The sequence below is a fragment of the Oncorhynchus nerka genome, linkage group LG10 (genome assembly GCF_034236695.1).
Source record: "Oncorhynchus nerka isolate Pitt River linkage group LG10, Oner_Uvic_2.0, whole genome shotgun sequence".
NCBI lineage: Eukaryota > Metazoa > Chordata > Actinopteri > Salmoniformes > Salmonidae > Oncorhynchus > Oncorhynchus nerka.
Genome location: NC_088405.1, coordinates 72184255 through 72204542, shown reverse-complemented (window position 1 = coordinate 72204542; position 20288 = coordinate 72184255). Strand labels below are relative to the sequence as shown.

At 42.2% G+C, this 20288-nt stretch overlaps 2 protein-coding genes across 8 annotated transcripts in view; one reads left to right on the top strand and one right to left on the bottom strand.

Moving 5' to 3' along the window:
* Positions 1–6413, bottom strand: part of LOC115135964 (inactive serine/threonine-protein kinase TEX14) — a 33766-nt gene extending 27353 nt beyond the window's left edge. For 4 of the 6 annotated variants that reach the window (XM_029671233.2, XM_029671234.2, XM_029671235.2 and 1 more), the window contains exon 1: positions 5457–6413. In XM_029671233.2, the coding sequence (XP_029527093.1) occupies positions 5457–5583 (127 nt within the window). In that variant the 5' untranslated portion in view covers positions 5584–6413. The remainder of the gene's footprint in view (positions 1–5456) is intronic. The other 2 variants (XM_029671232.2, XM_029671229.2) reach the window with 2 other exon arrangements.
* Positions 6414–6707: 294 nt separating this feature from the next.
* LOC115135965 (DNA repair protein RAD51 homolog 3) overlaps positions 6708–20288 on the top strand; it is a 29050-nt gene continuing 15469 nt past the window's right edge. Inside the window, exons 1-9 of one of the 2 annotated variants that reach the window (XM_065023720.1) lie at positions 6708–6816; positions 6964–7104; positions 7330–7567; positions 7661–7818; positions 9596–9729; positions 10055–10186; positions 15641–15707; positions 16042–16102; positions 17791–18418. In XM_065023720.1, coding sequence (XP_064879792.1) covers positions 6987–7104; positions 7330–7567; positions 7661–7818; positions 9596–9729; positions 10055–10186; positions 15641–15707; positions 16042–16102; positions 17791–17902 — 1020 coding nt within the window. In that variant the 5' untranslated portion in view covers positions 6708–6816; positions 6964–6986 and the 3' untranslated portion in view covers positions 17903–18418. Of the gene's footprint in view, positions 6817–6963; positions 7105–7329; positions 7568–7660; positions 7819–9595; positions 9730–10054; positions 10187–15640; positions 15708–16041; positions 16103–17790; positions 18419–20288 lie in introns of those variants that run through there. The other variant, XM_029671236.2, reaches the window with a different exon arrangement.

Genomic DNA, 20288 nt, shown 5'->3' with positions numbered 1-20288 from the left:
CTATACCACTGGGAAACCTATCAATAAGGGGGTTCAACAAACAATTAAAATCTCCTCGAACCACTGCAGTGTCTGAGTTTAATTCTGAAAAGTCTAGAAATACCTTAGTGAGGAAATCAGGGGGGTGGGCAGGGGGGGAAGTAAACATGTAAAGATCCAAAAGGGGGTTTTCCCACAAGCTAACATGCAGGGGATTTCAACTTTCCAATGTAGACTCTTAAATCTGCATTGCCACTCAATAGCCTCATCCTTTATATACATATGGAAATTAAAATCAATAGAAGAAGATTGAAGCTCTTCCATCTAAAACCAAGCCTGGGCACTAATATGGATTCACACACATCTCAGCCTGAGCTATAGCGGCCGTTACTTTAGCAAGAAAAATAATAAAGATACGAATATTACTGAACCGGAGTACGTGAGAACTCACACCACTGTTTCATGATCAGATTCAACTAAAAATAAAAAAGTTATCCAATGCTGCAGAGGTGCAGCTTAAAGTTATTTACCCGAGAGAGTCAATAAACGCAGCAGCCTCTTCAGGTGTGTAGAGTTTTTTAGGCGATCCGTTGACCATAACCTTCAATGTGGCCGGGTACAGCAGTGCGTAGTCCATCTTCATTCTCGAGTCGAGCCTTCGCCTCATCAAATGCTTTGCGTCTTCGTACAACCGCTGTGGAATAATCATTGAAGAATGAGACCTTTGGACCTTTACGTTGACTACCATCAGAGCCGATTTTGTTGTGGAACTGGCTGTGGGCGCTGGTTGGGACCGGGTATCGGTGCTTGAGAGCGATGGGCTCTGTCCAGCTTCACACGACCAGCCTTAGTGTCCATTTGTAGGTACCGGGTATCGGTGCTTGTGAGCGATGGGCTCTGTCCAGCTTCACACGACCAGCCTTAGTGTCCATTTGTAGGTAGCCAGGGATCCATTCCTCAAAAAAATGTACTGAGCGTGTCCCTTCCCACAACACGAGTATTGCATCTGCGTCTTCGATTATCCAAGTCGTCAATGTGCTCCGCCATTTCGCGCACCTGTTTCTCAAGTGCATTTATCTTAATGTCCATAGAAGTAAATGAAGTTTCCACTGTAGCAATTCTTCCTTCCGCCTCATCAACACATTTCACAACCCTCTGTAGTTCAGCTGAATGGCCTGCTATTGCTTTCAAGACCGTTCTTATCTTAACATCGATCACTTTAGTAATGTTATCAGTCATCTTTTAAATCACCAGGTCCATTGTGCCTGGATCCGCAATGGTATTAGTTTCACTAACGTTAGCTAGCTCCTCCTGCACATCTACAGGGTTGGTGGTTTTGGTCGAGTTCTTAGTAGTTCTGTTGGGCATGTTGTCTGAGATTTGAGAAATAGCCGTCAAGACTCATTGTATGATAACTTATTTAGCCAATTCTACCACTTTTTCAAGCTAGGAGATTAATGTAAAAATATTAAATTACGAATGCCACGGGAGCTCGCTGAAACACAGTGTTCTCTCTATGGCGCCATTTTGTTCCCCGTAACCTTTTATTTAAACCTTTTTTGGAAGTACACATCGGCCGTGACGGCAGCAAATGACAATAGTTGCTAATTGAATGTCCATATTTTGTGAGAAGTAAACATATATGGACATTATTAAGCTTTAAAACCTGCTGAATGGCAAATTGAAGGCTGCTTCCTGGGCTTACTTTTTTTATTTATTTAACCAGGTAGGCCAGTTGAGAACAAGTTCTCATTTACAACTGCGACCTGGCCAAGATAAAGCAAAGCGGCAAAAACAGAGTTACACATGGGATAAACAAACGTACAGTCAATAACACAATAGAAAAATATATGTACAGTGTGTGCAAGTGTAGAAGAGTAGAGAAGTAAGGCAATAAATAGGCCATAGTGGCAACATAATTACAATTTAGCATTAACACTGGGTTGATAGGTGTGCAGATGATGATGTGCAAGTAGAGATACTGGGGTGCAAAAGATGAAAAAAAAATATGGGATGAGGTAGTTGGGTGTGCTATTTACAGATATATCCTTCCTGTTTGGCCCTGTCCGGGGGTGTCCTCGGATGGGGCCACAGTGTCTCCTGACCCCTCCTGTCTCAGCCTCCAGTATTTAAGCTGCAGTAGTTTATGTGTCGGGGGACTAGGGTCAGTTTGTTATATCTGGAATACTTATCCTGTCCTATTCGGTGTCCTGTGTGAATTTAAGTGTGCTCTCTCTAATTCTCTCTTTCTTTCTCTCTCTCAGAGGACCTGAGCCCTAGGACCATGCCTCAGGAATACCTGACATAATGACTCCTTGCTGTCCCCAGTCCACCTGGCCATGCTGCTGCTCCAGTTTAAACTGTTCTGCCTTATTATTATTGGACCATGCTGGTCATTTATGAACATTTGAACATCTTGGCCATGTTCTGTTATAATCTCCACCCGGGACAGCCAGAGGGGACTGGCCACCCGACATAGCCTGGTTCCTCTCTAGGTTTCTTCCTAGGTTTTGGCCTTCCTAGGGAGTTTTTCCTAGCCACCGTGCTTCTACACCTGCATTGCTTGCTGTTTGGGGTTTTAGGCTGGGTTTCTGTACAGCACTTTGAGATATCAGCTGATGTACGAAGGGCTATATAAATACATTTGATTTGATTTTGATTTACAGATGGGCTGTGTACAGGTACAGTGATCAGTAAGCTGCTCAGACAGCTGATGCTTAAAGTTAGTGAGGGAGATATAAGTCTCCAGCTTCAGTGATTTTTGCAATTCGTTCCAGTCATTGGCAGCAGAGAACTGGAAGAAAAGGCAGCCAAAGGAGGTGTTGGCTTTGGGGATGACCAGTGAAATATACCTGCTGGAGCGTGTGCTACGGGTGGGTGTTGCTATGGTGACCAGTGAGTTGAGATAAGGTGGGGCTTTACCTAGCAGACACTTATAGATGACCTGGAGCCAGTGGGTTTGGCGATGAATATGTAGCGAGGGCCAGCCAACGAAAGCATACAGGTTGCAGTGGTGGGTGGTGGTGACAAAACGGATGGCACTGTGATAGCAAATTGGATGTAGTCTGAGTAGACTGTTGGAGACAATTTTGTAAATGCCATCGCCGAATTCAAGGATCGGTAGGATAGTCAGTTTTATGAGGGTATGTTTAGCAGCATGAGTGAAGGAGGCTTTGTTGGGAGATAGAAAGCCGATTCTAGATTTATTTTTGGATTGGAGATGCTTAATGTGAGTCTGGAAGGAGAGTTTACAGTCTAACCAGACACCTAGGTATTTGTAGTTATCCACATATTCTAAGTCAGAACCGTCCAGAGTAGTGATGCTTTTCGGGCAGGCAGCAATCGGTTGAAGAGCATGCACTTAGTTTTACTTGCATTTAAGAGCAGTTGGAGGCCACAGAAGGAGTGTTGTATGGCATTGAAGCTTGTCTGGAGGTTTGTTAACAGTGTCCAAGGAAGGGTCAGATGTATACAGAATGGTGTCGTCTGCGTAGAGGTGGATCAGAGAATCACCAGCAGCAAGAGCAACATCATTGATATATACAGAGAAAAGAGTCGGCCCGAGAATTGAAACCTGTGGCACCCCCATAGAGACTGCCAGAGGGCCGGACAACAGGCCCTCTGATTTGACACACTGAACTCTATCTGAGAAGTAGTTGGTGAACCAGGCGAGGCAGTCATTTGAGAAACCAAGGCTATTGAGTCTGCCGATAAGAATGTGGTGATTGACAGTCAAAAGCCTTGGCCAGGTCGATGAAGACGGCTGAACAGTACTGTCTTTTATCGACGGCGGCTATGATATTGTTTAGGTACTTGAGCGTGGCTGAGGTGCACCCATGGTGCACCCATGACCAGCTCGGAAACCAGATTGCATATTGGAGAAGGTACGGTGGGATTCAAAATGGTCAGTGAGCTGTTAGTTAACTTGGCTTTCGAAGATTTTAGAAAGGCAGGGCAGGATGGATATAAACTCAGCAAAAAAAGAAACATCCTCTCACTGTCAACTGCATTTATTTTCAGCAAACTTAACATGTGTAAATATTTGTATGTACACAATAAGATTCAACAACTACGACATAAACAGAACAGGTTCCACAGACATGTGGGGCGGCAAGTGGCCTAGTGGTTAGTGTTGGACTACTAACCTAAAGGTTCTGCCCCTGAACAAGGCAGTTAACCCACTGTTCCTAGGCCGTCAACAGCCTTGAAAATAAGAATGTCATTGAACAAGCATTGGAAACAGTGTTTAAAACCTTTACAGTGAAGTTATTTGGATTTTTACTTATTATCTTTGAAAGACAGGGTCCTGAAAAAGGGACGTTTCTTTTTTTTGCTGAGTTTAGGTCTATAACAGTTTGGGTCTAGAGTGTCACCCCCTTTGAAGAGGGGGATGAACGCGGCAGCTTTCTAATCTTTGGGGATCTCAAACGATACGAAAGAGAGGTTGAACAGGCTAGTAATAGGGGTTGCAGCAATTGCGGTGGATAATTTTAGAAAGAGAGGGTCCAGATGGTCTAGTCTAACTGATTTGTAGGGATCCAGATTTTGCAGCTCTTTCAGAACATCAGCTATCTGGATTTGGGTGAAGGAGAAGCGGGGGGGAGGGGGGGGGGCTTGGCAAGTTGTTGTGGGGTGCAAAGCTGTTGGTCGGGGTAGCCAGTAGAAAAGAATGGCCAGCCATAGAAAAATGCTTATTTGTAATTCTCGATTATCTTAGATTTATCGGTGGTGACAGTGTTTCCTACCCTCAGTGCAGTGGGCAGCTGGGAGGAGGTACTGTTATTCTCCATGGACTTTACAGTATCCCAAACCTTTTGGAATTAGTGCCAATTTCTGGTTGAAAAAGCCAGCCTTAGCTTTCTTAACTGACTGTGTATATTGGTTCCTGACTTCCCTGAAAAGTTGTATATTGCGGGGGCTATTTGATGTGAATGCAGTACACCACAGGATGTTTTTGTGCTGGTCAAGGGCAGTCAAGTCTGGGGTGAACTGTTCTTAGTTCTACATTTTTTGAATGGGGCATTCTTATCTAAGATGGTGAGGAAAGCACTTTTAAAGAGCAACTAGGCATCCTCTACTGACGGAAGGAGGTCAATATCCTTCCAGGATACCAGGGCCAGGTCGATTAGAAAGGCCTGCTCGCTGAAGTGATTTAAGGAGCGTTTGACAGTGATGAGGGGTGGTCGTTTGACCGTGGACCCATTACGGACGCAGGCAATGCGGCAGTGATCGCTGAGATCCTGGCAGGTTGGGCAGGATGAGATCTATGAGGGTGCCCGTGTTTACAGATTTGGGAGTGTACCTGGTAGGTTCTTAGATCATTTGTGCTTAAAGGATATTCGCCATGTCAACGTCTCCTAACTAAAGCCAGATTCTGGTTCAGGGATCATCCATATAACGTTACAGTCTATGGTAGGGGTGTAGGGGTGAAAAATGTTTACTCATGCAACATTACTATTGTGTTATAGTTGTTTTACCTTTCTTGAGCAGCTTCTCCATCTTGTGCAGATTTTTCTCCAGGGTGTACCTATGCAACTGAGCAGGTAGACCTCCATTCTTCACGATCCCCAATCGCACTGGGCAGGGAACAGGCAAAGCAGCCATCCTGCTCCATTCACTGCCACGGAGTTCCAACTACCAACGGGGGTCGCTGCAGTAAAAACTGCCGAATGTCAGTTAGTTGGCTAGCAAGCTAGCTAACACATTAGCTGTCTAGCTAGCTAATTAACGACCAATGCCAACCAGTTAGCCAACTGTGGGTTCGTCGATATATTTACTAGTTGAAATTGTTAAGTTTAAGGTGTTTAGTATGAAATTAATATAAACTTAATTAGTGAAAAGTACTTGTTTACCGAATTCGTAGTAACTAGTTAGCTGATCATCAGACTACACGCGAGCGTCGAATCTCTCACAGTAAAATAGGCATCACGAGCCGACCAACTAAAAATAATTTAGGGAACAAAAATATTGTTAAAGTTACGGAGCTTGTGTGCTAAAGTGGAAATGCCATAGTAGAAAAGCAGATCACAAGCATATGACACGTATCTGTTAGTTTAGCTACCACAAGAGCCTTGCATGTTTACATATGGTGGTCCTTAGTGCCAAGAAGACAAAAACCTAAACGTGCACTGAGTTTGGGAAACAGGGTTTCCCAAACTCAGTGCACGTTTAGGTTTTTGTCATATTACGACATAGCTGATTCAAATAATCAACTAATCATCTAGTTTTGATCATTTGAATCAGCTGTGTACAGTAGTATTGTTTGGGTAGAAAACAAACCGTTCACCCCTTGGGTTCCCGAGGACAGTTTGGAAAGCTGGTTTAAAGGCAACCAACCAGATTTGTGGAAACTATTTTACAGATAGATGTCAATGATTGCCATTTTCATGATTGCTTTGCAGCATTACAGTTAAGTAAATTAATGTTTTTTAAATGTAGGCAGCCAATTACAATAAATTGTCAAATGTACTGTGCTTATTCTCACATCTCCTTATATGGTGTATTGGCGATCGCACAATTTAATCTGCGTTCCTCTACCTACTGTGCGGGATGGAAACAGGATTCCCAAAAATGAAACAAAATACCTAAACTTAAATATGCAAACGAAATCAAACAACGTTTCTGTTAAAACAGTTCTTACATTTATTTTCCTGGGTTGTGGGTTTACAGTAATTGACAACACGGTGTAATGTAATGACGTGTGTGGGTGGGTGGCGCTAGTAAACACATTTTGGAGGGATTAATGAAAATGGCTCCAGCTATGTACTTGGAAATTGGTTTCCTCATCGCTAGCTAGAAGCTAGCTTCAGCAGAAGTAAAACTTGGCTTGCTGAGGAGGTAAGAGGAAAAAATAGTTAAATGAAACTATTTTCGGAGCTACGCATTTACATGGAAGAGTTAGAAACGGGTTTAATGTATCAAACAAAGTAACGTCAAATGGCTTGCTAGCTGTTGAAGTTGTCTACCTGTGTCAATCTCATTCAGGTCGCTGAAACGATAAGCGAAAGATGCAGAGGGATGTTTCGAGCTACGCCATTGCGCCGTCTGTCAAAGTGAAACTCCTCAATGCTGGGTTTCTTTCTGCTGCAGACCTGTGTGACTTGCGACCTCTCCAACTCAGCAAAGGTAGCCAACAAGTCACTGTTATTGATTTTGTCATTACAGTAGTAAATGATAATACAGTTACAGGCCATAAACCGGGTGAAATGCATTACACCTAAATAACCCATATGTATTATTGTCAATATGTGGTACCAGCTAACTTTATTTTACAATGCCTCTCACAGTCCATTATATTTCTACCCTTCAAGCCTGTACTCTTCATCAACCTCTCCATCCCTGTTGTTGTAGAGGCCTGCATCTCCCAGGAGGAGGCAGTAGAGGTGCTGCAGGCTGTGAGGTGTGAGCCTGGCCAGGAGAGGGCAGCAGCAGGCAGGTTGACAGCCCTGGAGCTTCTGGGGAGAGAGCAGGAGCTGGGCACTATAGTCACTTTCTGCTCAGCACTGGATATGGCCCTGGGAGGGGGCATGCCAGTGGGAAAGACTACTGAGGTCTGCGGGGCGCCTGGGGTGGGAAAGACCCAGCTTTGGTAAGCACTGGTACCTCTGTGTGGAAGAGTTACTCAACTTACTCATCTGTTTGCTATAATGTAGTAATAGCACAATAACTCTGTGTCCCTCAGTATCCAGTTGTCAGTAGATGTGCAGATCCCTGCGTGTTTTGGGGGGTTGGGAGGCAAGTCTCTGTACATAGACACAGAGGGCAGCTTCCTGGTCCAGAGGGCTGTGGACCTAGCGCAGGCAGCTGTGGAGCACTGTGGGCTTCTAGCAGAGGATTCAGGTAACTAAGTAGGACAGAACAAAAGCAATCACCCATCATGTAGGATTACTTATAACTGATTTGTGAAGCATCTATTTAGTGCTTATAAAGACTTCAAAATATTGAATGCATTTATTACATCGGTATTGCTACATTGTCATACACATGTAACATTTATACTAGTCTATGAAGAAAATGGTTTACTGATGAGAGTATTTTGTAAATGCTGTCGTCTTTGGCTATGCCGGATTAAGTGATATGACATGCTATTCTATAAAATAATTTCTCCGTAATTAATATCACCTGATTGAGTTAATCATGTAAATGTAATTAACTAGAGAGTCGGGCACCACAAAATAATATTTATAGAGCTGTTATCTTCCGAATAAACTCTTAAAGATCTAGTAATATTTTACATCAATAGCAGTCAATATTAATCCTCGTCTTAATTCAGTCTCATCTGAAAGTTGTAAATTCTTGGTTATCTGCACGAACCCTGGCTAACAATTTGAATCAGCAATACAAAATTGGGTTTATTTATTTACTAAATACCTAACTAATTACACATACACGTAATTAAATCATAACTTGATTACAAATTACGTCATAAAGGAAAACGTCCCTAGCGGGCAGAACCGATATGACAGCTTGTTACACAAAGGAAAAGGGCTGGGTTTGAGTGAAAGAGCAGGAAGACTGAGGGACACAGGGAGAAGCTATGCTATTGTAAATACAGTATCTGATGCATTCTAAATTACCGCCCATTTGGAAAAGGAAAATGCAATAAATATTTACTCTGAGCTGCGCTTCGGTAGGTTGGTGGTAGATGGAAGGACGTGTTGCCCAACTGAGTCCTTTTGAAGAATGTCTCTGGTTGTCAATTGGATACGTTGTAGTAATGTCGTTGGGTGATAGACGGGATACTCTGTCTGCTCCTTCCTAACCCTCGTTTGCATCTGCTGTTGCTAACTCAACGGCTAGGAGGTATCACTTCTGTAGTGAATAAGAGTTCAAAGTTCATACCATTCGCAACCAAAGCTCACGCTGATGTTGGCTTCTTTTTGTAGTTATTATCTGAACCATTCTGACATAGGCACTGTCGTCCTCAGGAACAAGAAGTTATATTGTCGTCAAGGGCTTATATAGGAAGGGAGAGGAGGGCGTGTTTGAAAAGTTTTATAGCCCATGCCCCTTCACAGGGAACATTGAGCAGAGCCATATCTTATGAAGACCCCAATCTCACATTTTAGAAGCTAAAATCACATTTCATCCCATCACGAAAAATGTCATATTCAAACATTTTAATTGAACAACAATTCCATGTGAATCCGATAACTCTGATGTGTAGACTTTCCACTGTAGAGTTTATGTCATCTTATCGTTGATGAGAATGTCTCAGATGACAACCGAACTGACATCATATTCATTAAGTACCACCGCATATGTTCGGATTACCAGAATATAGTTCATTTCCCCCCACCTACTTATGTTCCCAGAATCTCTATGTTAACCAAGGGTTTTACAAATGTAACCTCAGTAGGGTAGAGAGAGGAAAAAGAGGGGAAGAGGTATTTTTATGACTGTCATAAACCTACCCTACCCCCCAGGCCAACGTCATGACAATACTCACATATTGTGATCAACAGTACTGGTGCATGCATTCAATCGCTGGTTGGTCGATTCTTCACAAAATGAACAACACTAGAGAAAAAAAGGGTTATGTCTTAGATTCAAGCCTATTGGAGACGTTTTGTAGTTTACTGTCTGCTGTATTCTTCTATCTTTTTCCCTTTTCCAGAACAGCAGGAAGCCTTGAAGGGGTTCACTGTGGAAACAATCCTCTCCAATTTATTCCTTGTCCGTTGCCATGACTACGTGGAGCTCTTGGCAGAGACATACCTCCTGGCTGACTTCCTGGCTCAGCACCCTGGGGTACCAATCCCCACCAATACGTCACTGATCCTAAAACAGCCAACCAATCAAATCCAAAGGGGTTATTTCTACAACTTCCATGTTGGGTTGGGCTCTGTTCCGAGTCAAATTAAGTTCTTAACTGAAATGCTCATAGAAAATGTTGACAGCTAGATTTACGGATTGGCTGGAGCAAAATAGCTAAACAAAAAATGAGAAACATTGAAACCTCAAAGACAGCATTAATACAATACTTAGCAGAAATCATGTTCCAATGTAAATCTGCAACTCATTTGCTTGTGGCTTTTGGATGGTAATTTGGGCACCTTTTGTTAATCCAATCCAGGTCCGGCTGGTGGTGATTGACAGCATTGCCTTCTCGTTTCGCCATGACTTTGAGGACCTCTCCCAGAGGACCCGCCTCTTGAACGGCCTCGCCCAGCGGCTCATCCAGATGGCCACCAATCACAACGTCGCGGTATGACCTGTGACACTTGTCCACTTAGCCTAGTGTCAAAGACCCCAGATGTTGCCTCGCCAATAGGGTTGCAAAATTCTGTGAATTCTAAATTCCCAGTTTTTTCTCCAACCGGGATTTTGGGAAAACCAGGAAATGTATTGAAAGTTCCTGGAATTTTGCAACCCTACTCACCAACGTGCACTCATTTCTTATCTGTCCTCTCTTAACCCTTCTTTTTATCTGATGACAATTATTTTCATTACTTAATAAAAGCTCATCGAAAAGGGAAACCACAACTATAGAGTCCAGTGATAGCCTCCCTTTATAGAGCCTGTGGTTATCTGCCCGCTCCCTCTTGCAAACTAATATAATGTATAGTACAGTGCTGTAACTCTGAGCCCTCCTTTCAAGCCCAACAGAAACCAGGCTTGCCAGACTTGCATTGTCTTTCTCTTTCCTTACTCAGTATTTACCGTCCATGTCTGGTCCCAATCCAACTATGCATCTAGACTAAGCGCTCTCATTCCAAGAGATCAAATCAAATTTCAAATTTATTTCAAATCAAATGTATTTATATAGCCCTTCGTACATCAGCTGATATCTCAATTTGATTTGATTTTTATAAAATGTATCTTATAAGTGCAATACTGATTTAAGCAGCCAGGTAGATTGAGGTCTAAATGGGACATCCGCTCTGTGCCAGAATGGCGCTGGTCAGTATTTCTTTTAAATCAGCAAAGAGTTCTCTTAAGGTACATGCAGCAAATTAATTTTGTTGTAGTAATTTGTTGCTTATTTGCACTCAGGAACAACCTGTACCAATTTGGATCCCTACAGGGGCTTATTTAATGTTCCTTTTCAAAAGTGGCAACTTGATATTAGTTAATTCTATAAACAAGGGATAAGTGTTGATTTGAAAATAGTATTGTTGACCAACCGCATTCAACATAACAATCTTCCAGTTGAATGAGGGAAAGCTCAGTTTGTTTTGAAAGTGTATTATAAAAGTTTGGTTACTAGCCAGCTACATTTTTTAGTTTGGATCACGCGACGCTGGTTGGCATCAGTTGCTTGGACTGCTACAATCTGTTCAGTGATCCTGTCAGGTTTGAGGAGCTAGCCTAGCTGCCTATCAAGCTAGCCTAGCTGCCTATCAAGCTAGCCTAGCTGCCTATCAAGCTAGCTGCTAGCCGCCTATCAAGCTAGCTGCTAGCCGCCTATCAAGCTAGCTGCTAGCCGCCTATCAAGCTAGCCTAGCTGTTGGCCCGTCTGGTGTTCAACCTTCCCAAGTTCTCTCACGTCACCCCGCTCCTCCGCTCTCTCCACTGGCTTCCAGTTGAAGCTCGCATCCGCTACAAGACCATGGTGCTTGCCTACGGAGCTGTGAGGGGAACGGCACCTCAGTACCTCCAGGCTCTGATCAGGCCCTACACCCAAACAAGGGCACTGCGTTCATCCACCTCTGGCCTGCTCGCCTCCCTACCACTGAGGAAGTACAGTTCCCGCGCAGCCCAGTCAAAACTGTTCGCTGCTCTGGCCCCCCAATGGTGGAACAAACTCCCTCACGACGCCAGGACAGCGGAGTCAATCACCACCTTCCGGAGACACCTGAAACCCCACCTCTTTCAGGAATACCTAGGATAGGATAAAGTAATCCTTCTCACCCCCCCCTTAAAAGATTTAGATGCACTATTGTAAAGTGGCTGTTCCACTGGATGTCTTAAGGTGAACGCACCAATTTGTAAGTCGCTCTGGATAAGAGCGTCTGCTAAATGACTTAAATGTAATGTAAATGTAGCCAAGCAGTGGGGACATTGACTGGTTGTCCTCTCAAGAGGAAGCTTCTCACTGTAACTAGTGTCTGTAATCTGGTTCAGGTTATTAATCAACCTACCAGGGTGTTTACAAACACTACAGGAAGATCATCCACATATATTAATCACATCTATACAAATACTGTATAACTTTGTTCTAAAGCTGCATCCGTACCCATTTGGATGCAGTGATCACAATATAGTGGCAATATCCAGGAAAGCCAATGTTCCCAAAGCTGGGTCTAAATACTGTAATATTGCTGTGACTCTTATGTGGATGATGATGATCAAATATTTGTTGGTCTGATGTGATTTAATAAGGAGCATCCAGATGCCGCACTTGAGGAATTTATGCAATTGCTTCTTCCAATTATTGATAAACATGCACCTGTTAACCTCTTGAACCTATGGGGGCGCTGTGTCATTATTGGATAAAAAGACGTGCCCGTTTTAAGCGCAATATTTTGTCACGAAAAGATGCTCGGCTATGCATGGAATTGACAGCCTTGGAAAGACAAAACTCTGACGTCTCCAAGACTGCAAAGATATTATCTGTGAGTGCCCCAGAACTAATGCAACAGGCGAAACCAAGATGAACTTTCATACAGGAAATGCCCCAGATTCTGAAGGCGCTGTGTTCCAATGTCTCCTTATATGGCTGTGAATGCGCCAGGAATGAGCCCGCGCTTTCTGTCTATTCCCCGAGGTGTCTGCAGCATTGTGACGTGTTTGTAGGCATATCATTGGAAGATTGACCATAAGAGACTACATTTACCTGGTGTCCCGCCCGGTGTCCTGTGTGCGTAATCTGTAAGTCCATGCGCGTTCCATTTCTTCAGAAGAGAAAGTAAAAATCCATCGTGGCAGTTATCGTCGATAGATATGTGAAAAACACCTTGAGGATTGATTCTAAACATCGGTTTGCCATGTTTCTGTCGATATTATGGAGTTAATTTGGAAAAAAGTTAACGTTTTAATGACTTATTATTTGTTCCTTACCCAAACGTGATGAACAAAACGGAGCGATTAGTCGACACAAATCATATTTTTTGTAAAAACTGAACATTTGCTATCTAACAGAGTCTCCTCATTGAAAACATCTGAAGTTCTTCAAAGGTAAATGATTTTATTTGAATGCTTTTATGGTTTTTGTGGAAAATGTTGCATGCTGAATGCTAACGCTAAATGGTACGTTAGCCATCAATACTGTTACACAAATGCTTGTTTTGCAATGGTTGAGCATATTTTGAAAATCTGAGATGACAGTGTTGTTAACAAAAGGCTAAGCTTGAGAGCAAATAGATTAATTTCATTTCATTTGCGATTTTCATGAATAGTTAACGTTAAACTGACTTTTATAACTGTTGGATTGATGAGGAATTGAAAAACTGCATGTCTGAAATGGATGGGACAAAAGAAGTGGCTAAATCTGGCTGCACATCTGACTGGCTGACTTACTGGAAATTGAGAAATTGTGACTAAACTCAACGAAAAGAAGAAACTGTATTATGAAGCCAAAATCAATGAAATACAAAAATATGGGGAAAAACTTTACTTTAAATTAAATTATGGGCAGAAAGACACATTAAACTCCATTAGACTCAGATGGCTTATTCATCACAACCATTTAATGTTGCAAATTATTTTAATGATGACTTAATTGGCAAAGTGGGCAAACTTAGGTAGAAAATGCCAACAATGAACAGTGAGCCATCATACTTATGTATAATGAAAGAAAAGCATTGTAAGTTTGAATTTTGTAAAGTTGTTGTGGGATAGGTGGAAAAATGATTATTGGTCAATAATGACAAACCTCCTGGCATTGACAACTTAGATGGAAAGATAGGAGTGGCAATCTGTCATATCTTTAATCTGAGCCTAGGGGAAAGTTTTTGTCCTCAAGCCTGGAGGGAAGCCAAAGTAATTCCGCTACCCAGTAGTGGTAAAGCAGCCTTTTACTGGTTCTAGCAACAGACCTATCAGCCTTTAGCAAACTGTTGGAAAAAATTGTTTGACCAAATACAATACTATTTCTCTGTAAACAAATTGTCAACAGACTTTCAGCATACTTCTAGAGAAGGGCACTCTATGTACTGCTCTTACACAAATGACTGATGATAGGTTGGAATAAATGTATACTAAGAAGATTGAGGGAGCTGTACTGTTAGATTTCAGTGCAGTCTTTTGATATATTTGACCATAACCTGTTGTTGAGAAAATGTGTTATAGCTTTTCAACCTCTGCCACATAGTGGATTCAGAGCTATCTATCTAATACAACTCAAAGGGGTTTCTTTAATGGAAGCTTCTCTAATGTCAAACATGTAAAGTGTAGTGTACTGCAGGGCAGCTCTCTGGGCCCTCTAATATTTTATATTTTTACCAATGACCTACCATTGGCGTTAAACAAAGCATGCATGTCTATGTATGCTGATGATTCAACAATGTACACATCAGCTAATAAAGTCACTGAAACCCTTAACAAAGAGTTGGTCTTTTATGGAATGGGTGGCCAGTAATAAACTGGTCCTGAACATCTCTAAAACTAAGAGCATTGTATTTGGTACAAATCATTTTAGATCTCAGCTGAATCTGGTAATGAATGGTGTGGCTGTTGAACAAGTTGAGAAGACTGACTTACCTGGTGTTACCTTACATCAACATATAGATTCAATGGTTATGTAGATGGATGAGAGGTCTGTTTGGGGAGAAAGGACTCTGCTTTTTTTGACACCATCCTCCAGATGGATTATTGTCCAGTCATATGGTCAAGTGCTGCAAAGAAAGACCTTGTTAAGCTGCAGCTGGCCCAGAACAAAGTATTGCTCTTCATTGTAATCAGAGGGCTAATATTAATACTATGCACGCCAGTCTCTCTTGGTTAAGAGTTGAGGAAAGACGGACTGCGTCACTTCTTGTTTTTATAAGAAACATTTAGTTTGAAATTCCAAATGTATTTTCATAGTCAACTCGCACACAGCACTGATACTCACACTTATGACACCAGGGGTCTTTTAACAGTACCCAGGTCCACAACAAATTCAAGGAAACGTACAGTATTATACTGAGCCATGAATGCATGAAACTACCATCTTTTATATAGCGCAAGTGAACAGCAAACCTTGTTTCGAAAAAACAATAAAGCAACACCAAGGCGCAATGCCTCTCCCCAATGCGACCTACTTGTGTTTTAAATTATTTTTATTTTTTTTAACCTTTTATTTAACTAGGCAAGTCAGTTAAGGACAAATTCTTATTTTCAATGATGGCGTAGGAACAGTGCCTCTGCCTTATTCAGGGGCAGAACAACAGATTTTTTTCCCCCTTGTCAGCTTGGAGATTCAATCTTGCAACCTTTCGGTTACTAGTCCAAGGCTCTAACCACTAGGCTACTTGCCGCCCCAGTACGTGTAACTGTTAGATGCACACACACTACATGTTAATGTTTTTAAATGTATATCAATTGTAAAGTCTCGTCTGTAGTCTTTTTCATATGTGTCAGACCCCAGTAAGACTAGCTGTCGTCATTGGCGTTGGCTAAAGGGATCATAATATATCAATTGTGGTGGCAATACATTCAAGCAATTTGTGAAAAGTAATAGGTACACTCTGACTTGGAATAATATAACTCTTGAAACTTCCATTTCCTTCGTATTTAGGTCATTCTTACCAATCAGATGACTACAAAGGTTTGGAGTGGCCAATCGAAGCTTGTTCCTGCCTTAGGTGAGAAGGGCTGTTGTGATGCACTGACTGTAGATGCTAAAAACAATAATACCTACCCCCCCGTAAACTGTACATGAAAATTATGTAACAAACGGTTAGGGCCAAGAATTACAGTACATTTTGCAATTCAGACAGTCATATACCTCTCCCAATTTTTAAACCCAACTCATTTACTGTACAATTAGCTTTTGCCTGTCTGCCAATGGCTCATAAATATTTATTTGTGTCATGTGTGGCTGTGCTAAGTAACTGTTGTTAAATGTGAGCGTGTCACTGATTGTAGACGTGGTTAACATGGCTCTGTGTGGGTGTCTGTCGTCTTGTAAATCTGCAGGTGAGAGCTGGGGTCACGCTGCTACACAGAGACTCATCCTACACTGGGAGGGCACACACAGGTACTGTACTAACACCCCTTTACATGGATGGTCTCTGGAAGGAAGCCTACCTGCTACCACAATTATTTGTCTCTGCCAGGGTTTCTGTTAGGAAAATTTGGCACTGGACAACGTGACCAGCAAGATTGACATTTACCAAACATTTGAGAAATTACCGGACTTCCATATGCATTGGGTGCGTAACGCATTAGGGCGTCCACCCACGGTGCTCAAAATCACATGTAGATTATTGTAATTCATTTTAACAGAATATAAATTAGCCTGTAAAGTTATAATATAGAACAACGTTCTTATCCACATGACCAGTTTAATTGAAAAACAAAACATCGCCCGTTGCATATTCATCTCTGCTTTAAATCATAACTGAATATCATTTAAAAATATATATATTTAGCCTAGAAGAACAAGTTTCCTACACAGTAATGAAACACAACTTCAAAATATAATATTTGTGTAATATAATTTGCGAACGACCTGTCCTATAGGCTATTTGTTTGACCATTTTAATGAATAAATCACACAGCTGTTTTCAAATACAGTCTAGGGCTCTCTGATTTAATTTACATTTACATTTAAGTCATTTAGCAGACACTCTTATCCAGAGCGACTTACAAATTGGTGCGTTCACCTTAAGACATCCAGTGGAACAGCCACTTTACAATAGTGCATCTAAATCTTTTAAGGGGGGGGGGGGGTGAGAAGGATTACTTTATCCTATCCTAGGTATTCCTGAAAGAGGTGGGGTTTCAGGTGTCTCCGGAAGGTGGTGATTGACTCCGCTGTCCTGGCGTCGTGAGGGAGTTTGTTCCACCATTGGGGGGCCAGAGCAGCGAACAGTTTTGACTGGGCTGCGCGGGAACTGTACTTCCTCAGTGGTAGGGAGGCGAGCAGGCCAGAGGTGAATTTAGCCATGGCACGAACAAAACACTGCTGTCTACGAAAACCAGGGCCAGCCCGCACCAATGCCGCTGTGATTCAGCACCACGGCAGTGGAAAGAGGCCACTCTAGGTGGCCACAAAATGAAAAAATTACATAAAACTAATGTTGGACAATCAAATTCTATATGTAAATTAACAATTCGTTAAGGCTGGTTCATTGAGGGAAAGCTTATTTTGCAAGGCTCCTGTGAAACAAGGCCTGCGCCATACATTTATGGAAGTACTTGTTTCCAAAGCTCAAATGATATCACTCTTTTTACAGTTTTACTGGATTATTGTCATTTGAACTATCGTGGGGTCGTGACTAGTGTTTTTATATATATATATATATATAACACACACATCTCAACATCAACTGTTCAGAGGAGACTGCGTGAATCAGGCCTTCATGGTCGAATTGCTGCAAAGAAACTACTACTAAAGGACACCAATAAGAAGAAGAGACTTGCTTGGGCCAAGAAACACGAGCAATGGACATTAGACCGGTGGAAATCTGTCCTTTGGTCAGTCCAAATTGGAGATTTTTGGTTCCAACCACCATGTCTTTGTGAACGGATCTCCACATGTGTGGTTCCCACTGTGAAGCATGGAGGAGGTGTGATGGTGTGGGGGTGCTTTGCTGGTGATATTTTAGTGATTTATTTAGAATTCAAGGCACACTTAACCAGAATAGCTACAACAGCATTCTACAGGGATACGCCATCCCATCTGGTTTGGGCTTAGTAGGACTGTCATTTGTTTTTCAACAGGACAATGACCGAACACATCTCCAGGCTGTGTAAGGGCTATTTGACCAAGAAGAGTGATGGTGCTGCATCAGATGACCTGGCCTCCACAATCACCCGATCTCAACCCAGTTGAGATGGTTTTGGATGAGTTGGACCGCAGAGTGAAGGAAAAGCAGCCAACAAGTGGTCATCATATGTGGAAACTCCTTCAAGACTGTTGGAAAAGCATTACAGGAAGCTGGCTGAGAGCATGCCAAGAGTGTACAAAGCTGTCATCAAGGCAAAGGATGGCTACTTTGAAGAATCTCAAATATAAAATATATTTTGATAACTTTTTTTCATTACTACATGAATTCATATGTGTTGTTTTTATAGTTTTGATGTCGTCACTATTATTCTACAATGTAGAATAAAAAATGTAACAAACAACCTTGAATGAGTAGGTGTCCAAACTTTTGACTGGTACTGTAGATTGATGGGGGAAAATGTATTTAATCCATTTTAGAATAAGGCTGTAATGTAACAATGTGTAAAAAGTCAAGGGGTTAGAATACCTTCCGAATATACTATATATGCCTTTTTGAAGTTGGAGCACATTGACTGGTATTTCCATCAATGAATAAAAAGCATTATTTTGCAATGGATAATATTTTGGTCCTGGACAATATGGCTGGCAATTTTTATTTATTGACTTAAAAATAAAAATATTGGCCAAAAGCATTCATATCCAAGCATAAACACAGTCCTGCGCACCCCTCCCAAAGGGAAATGCCAGTCTTGGAGCCAAGGGACCACAGCACCCAATGGACACTTTTCAGGCCTGGCTGGTGTAAGTGTGTGTTTCAGTGTGCTACTGCTCAAACACTTACAGTAGTTGGAGGTAAAGTGCATAACTTTGCAGATGGAGCCAGCCTGCCTTTTGTCGCCTGGCTTTCTCACTACAATGGCTGCTGCTGCCTATCAGTCAGTGGAGAAAAGCTCAGTGTCTATAAAGCCCAAGGTCTCATGGTTGCCAGCGGGACAGTTCTTCTTTAGTGTGTTATTGTGCACTGTAGTTTATCCTCACTCTGTTTGAATGGCAGCACACACTTGCTAACCCCTCTGCCTCCCGCTCTCCACTAAATGAGAAATGGAAAGACAGGCTGACTAACATCATGTTCTATATGAATGGCTGGCTTTGAGGTGTTGATGTGTGTCTTGCCCTTGTGAAAGTCTGCAGCTCCTCACCCAGGGTTTGACATTACGCCCAAAATAGTCACATTTGCGACTGTTTGATTTGGCAGTGCAACACATTCTGAATTGGTCACAAGGGTGCCAGTGAAAAGAATGTGCCTAGTCATTAGGGGAGTTCTGAGTAGTCGGACCAAACAAGTATCATAACGGAAATGGGCAATTGTCTGGATACGATTATGATCCAAGTATTTTTTGTTGTTGTCATTTTTAATTATATACATTTTTTATTTCACCGTTATTTAATCAGGTAGGCAAGTTGAGAGCAAGTTCTCATTTACAATTGCCACCTGGCCAAGATAAAGCAAAGCAGTTTGACACATACAACAACACGGAGTTACACATGGAGTAAAACAAACATACAGTCAATAATACAGTAGAAAAATAAGTCTATATACAATGTGAGCAAGTGAGGTGAGATGAGGGAGATAAAGGCAAAAAAGGCCATGGTGGCGAAATAAATACAATATAGCAAGTAAAACACTGGAATGGTGAATGTGCAAAGTAGAGAGACATAATGAGGTGCAAATAAATACAGTAGGGAAAGAGGTTGTTTGGGCTAAATTATAGATGGGCTATGTGCAGTAATCTGTGAGCTGCTCTGACAGCTGGTGCTTAAAGCTAGTGAGGGTGGTAAGTGTTTCCAGTTTGAGATTTTTGTAGTTCGTTCCAGTCATTGGCCGCCTCTCCTTCCAGTTCTCTGCTGCCAAAGGAGGAATTGGTTTTGGGGGTGACCAGAGATATACCTGCTGGAGCGCGTGCTACAGGTGGGTGCTGCTATGGTGACCAGCGAGCTGAGATAAGGGGGGACTTTACCTAGCAGGGTCTTGTAGATGACCTGGAGCCAGTGGGTTTGGCGACGAGTATGAAGTGAGGGCCAGCCAACGAGAGCGTACAGGTCGCAGTGGTGGGTAGTATATGGGGCTTTGGTGACAAAACAGATGGCACTGTGATAGACTGCATCCAATTTATTGAGTAGGGTATTGGAGGCTATTTTGTAAATGACATCGCCGAAGTCGAGGATCAGTAGGATGGTCAGTTTTACAAGGGTATGTTTGGCAGCATGTGTGAAGGATGCTTTGTTGCAAAATAGGAAGCCAATCCTAGATTTAACTTTGGATTGGAGATGTTTGATGTGAGTCTGGAAGGAGGGTTTACAGTCTAACCAGACACCTAGGTATTTGTAGTTGTCCACATATTCTAAGTCAGAACCGGCCAGAGTAGTGATGCTGTTGGGCAGGTGCAGGCAGCGATCGGTTGAAGAGCACGCATTTAGTTTTACTTGTATT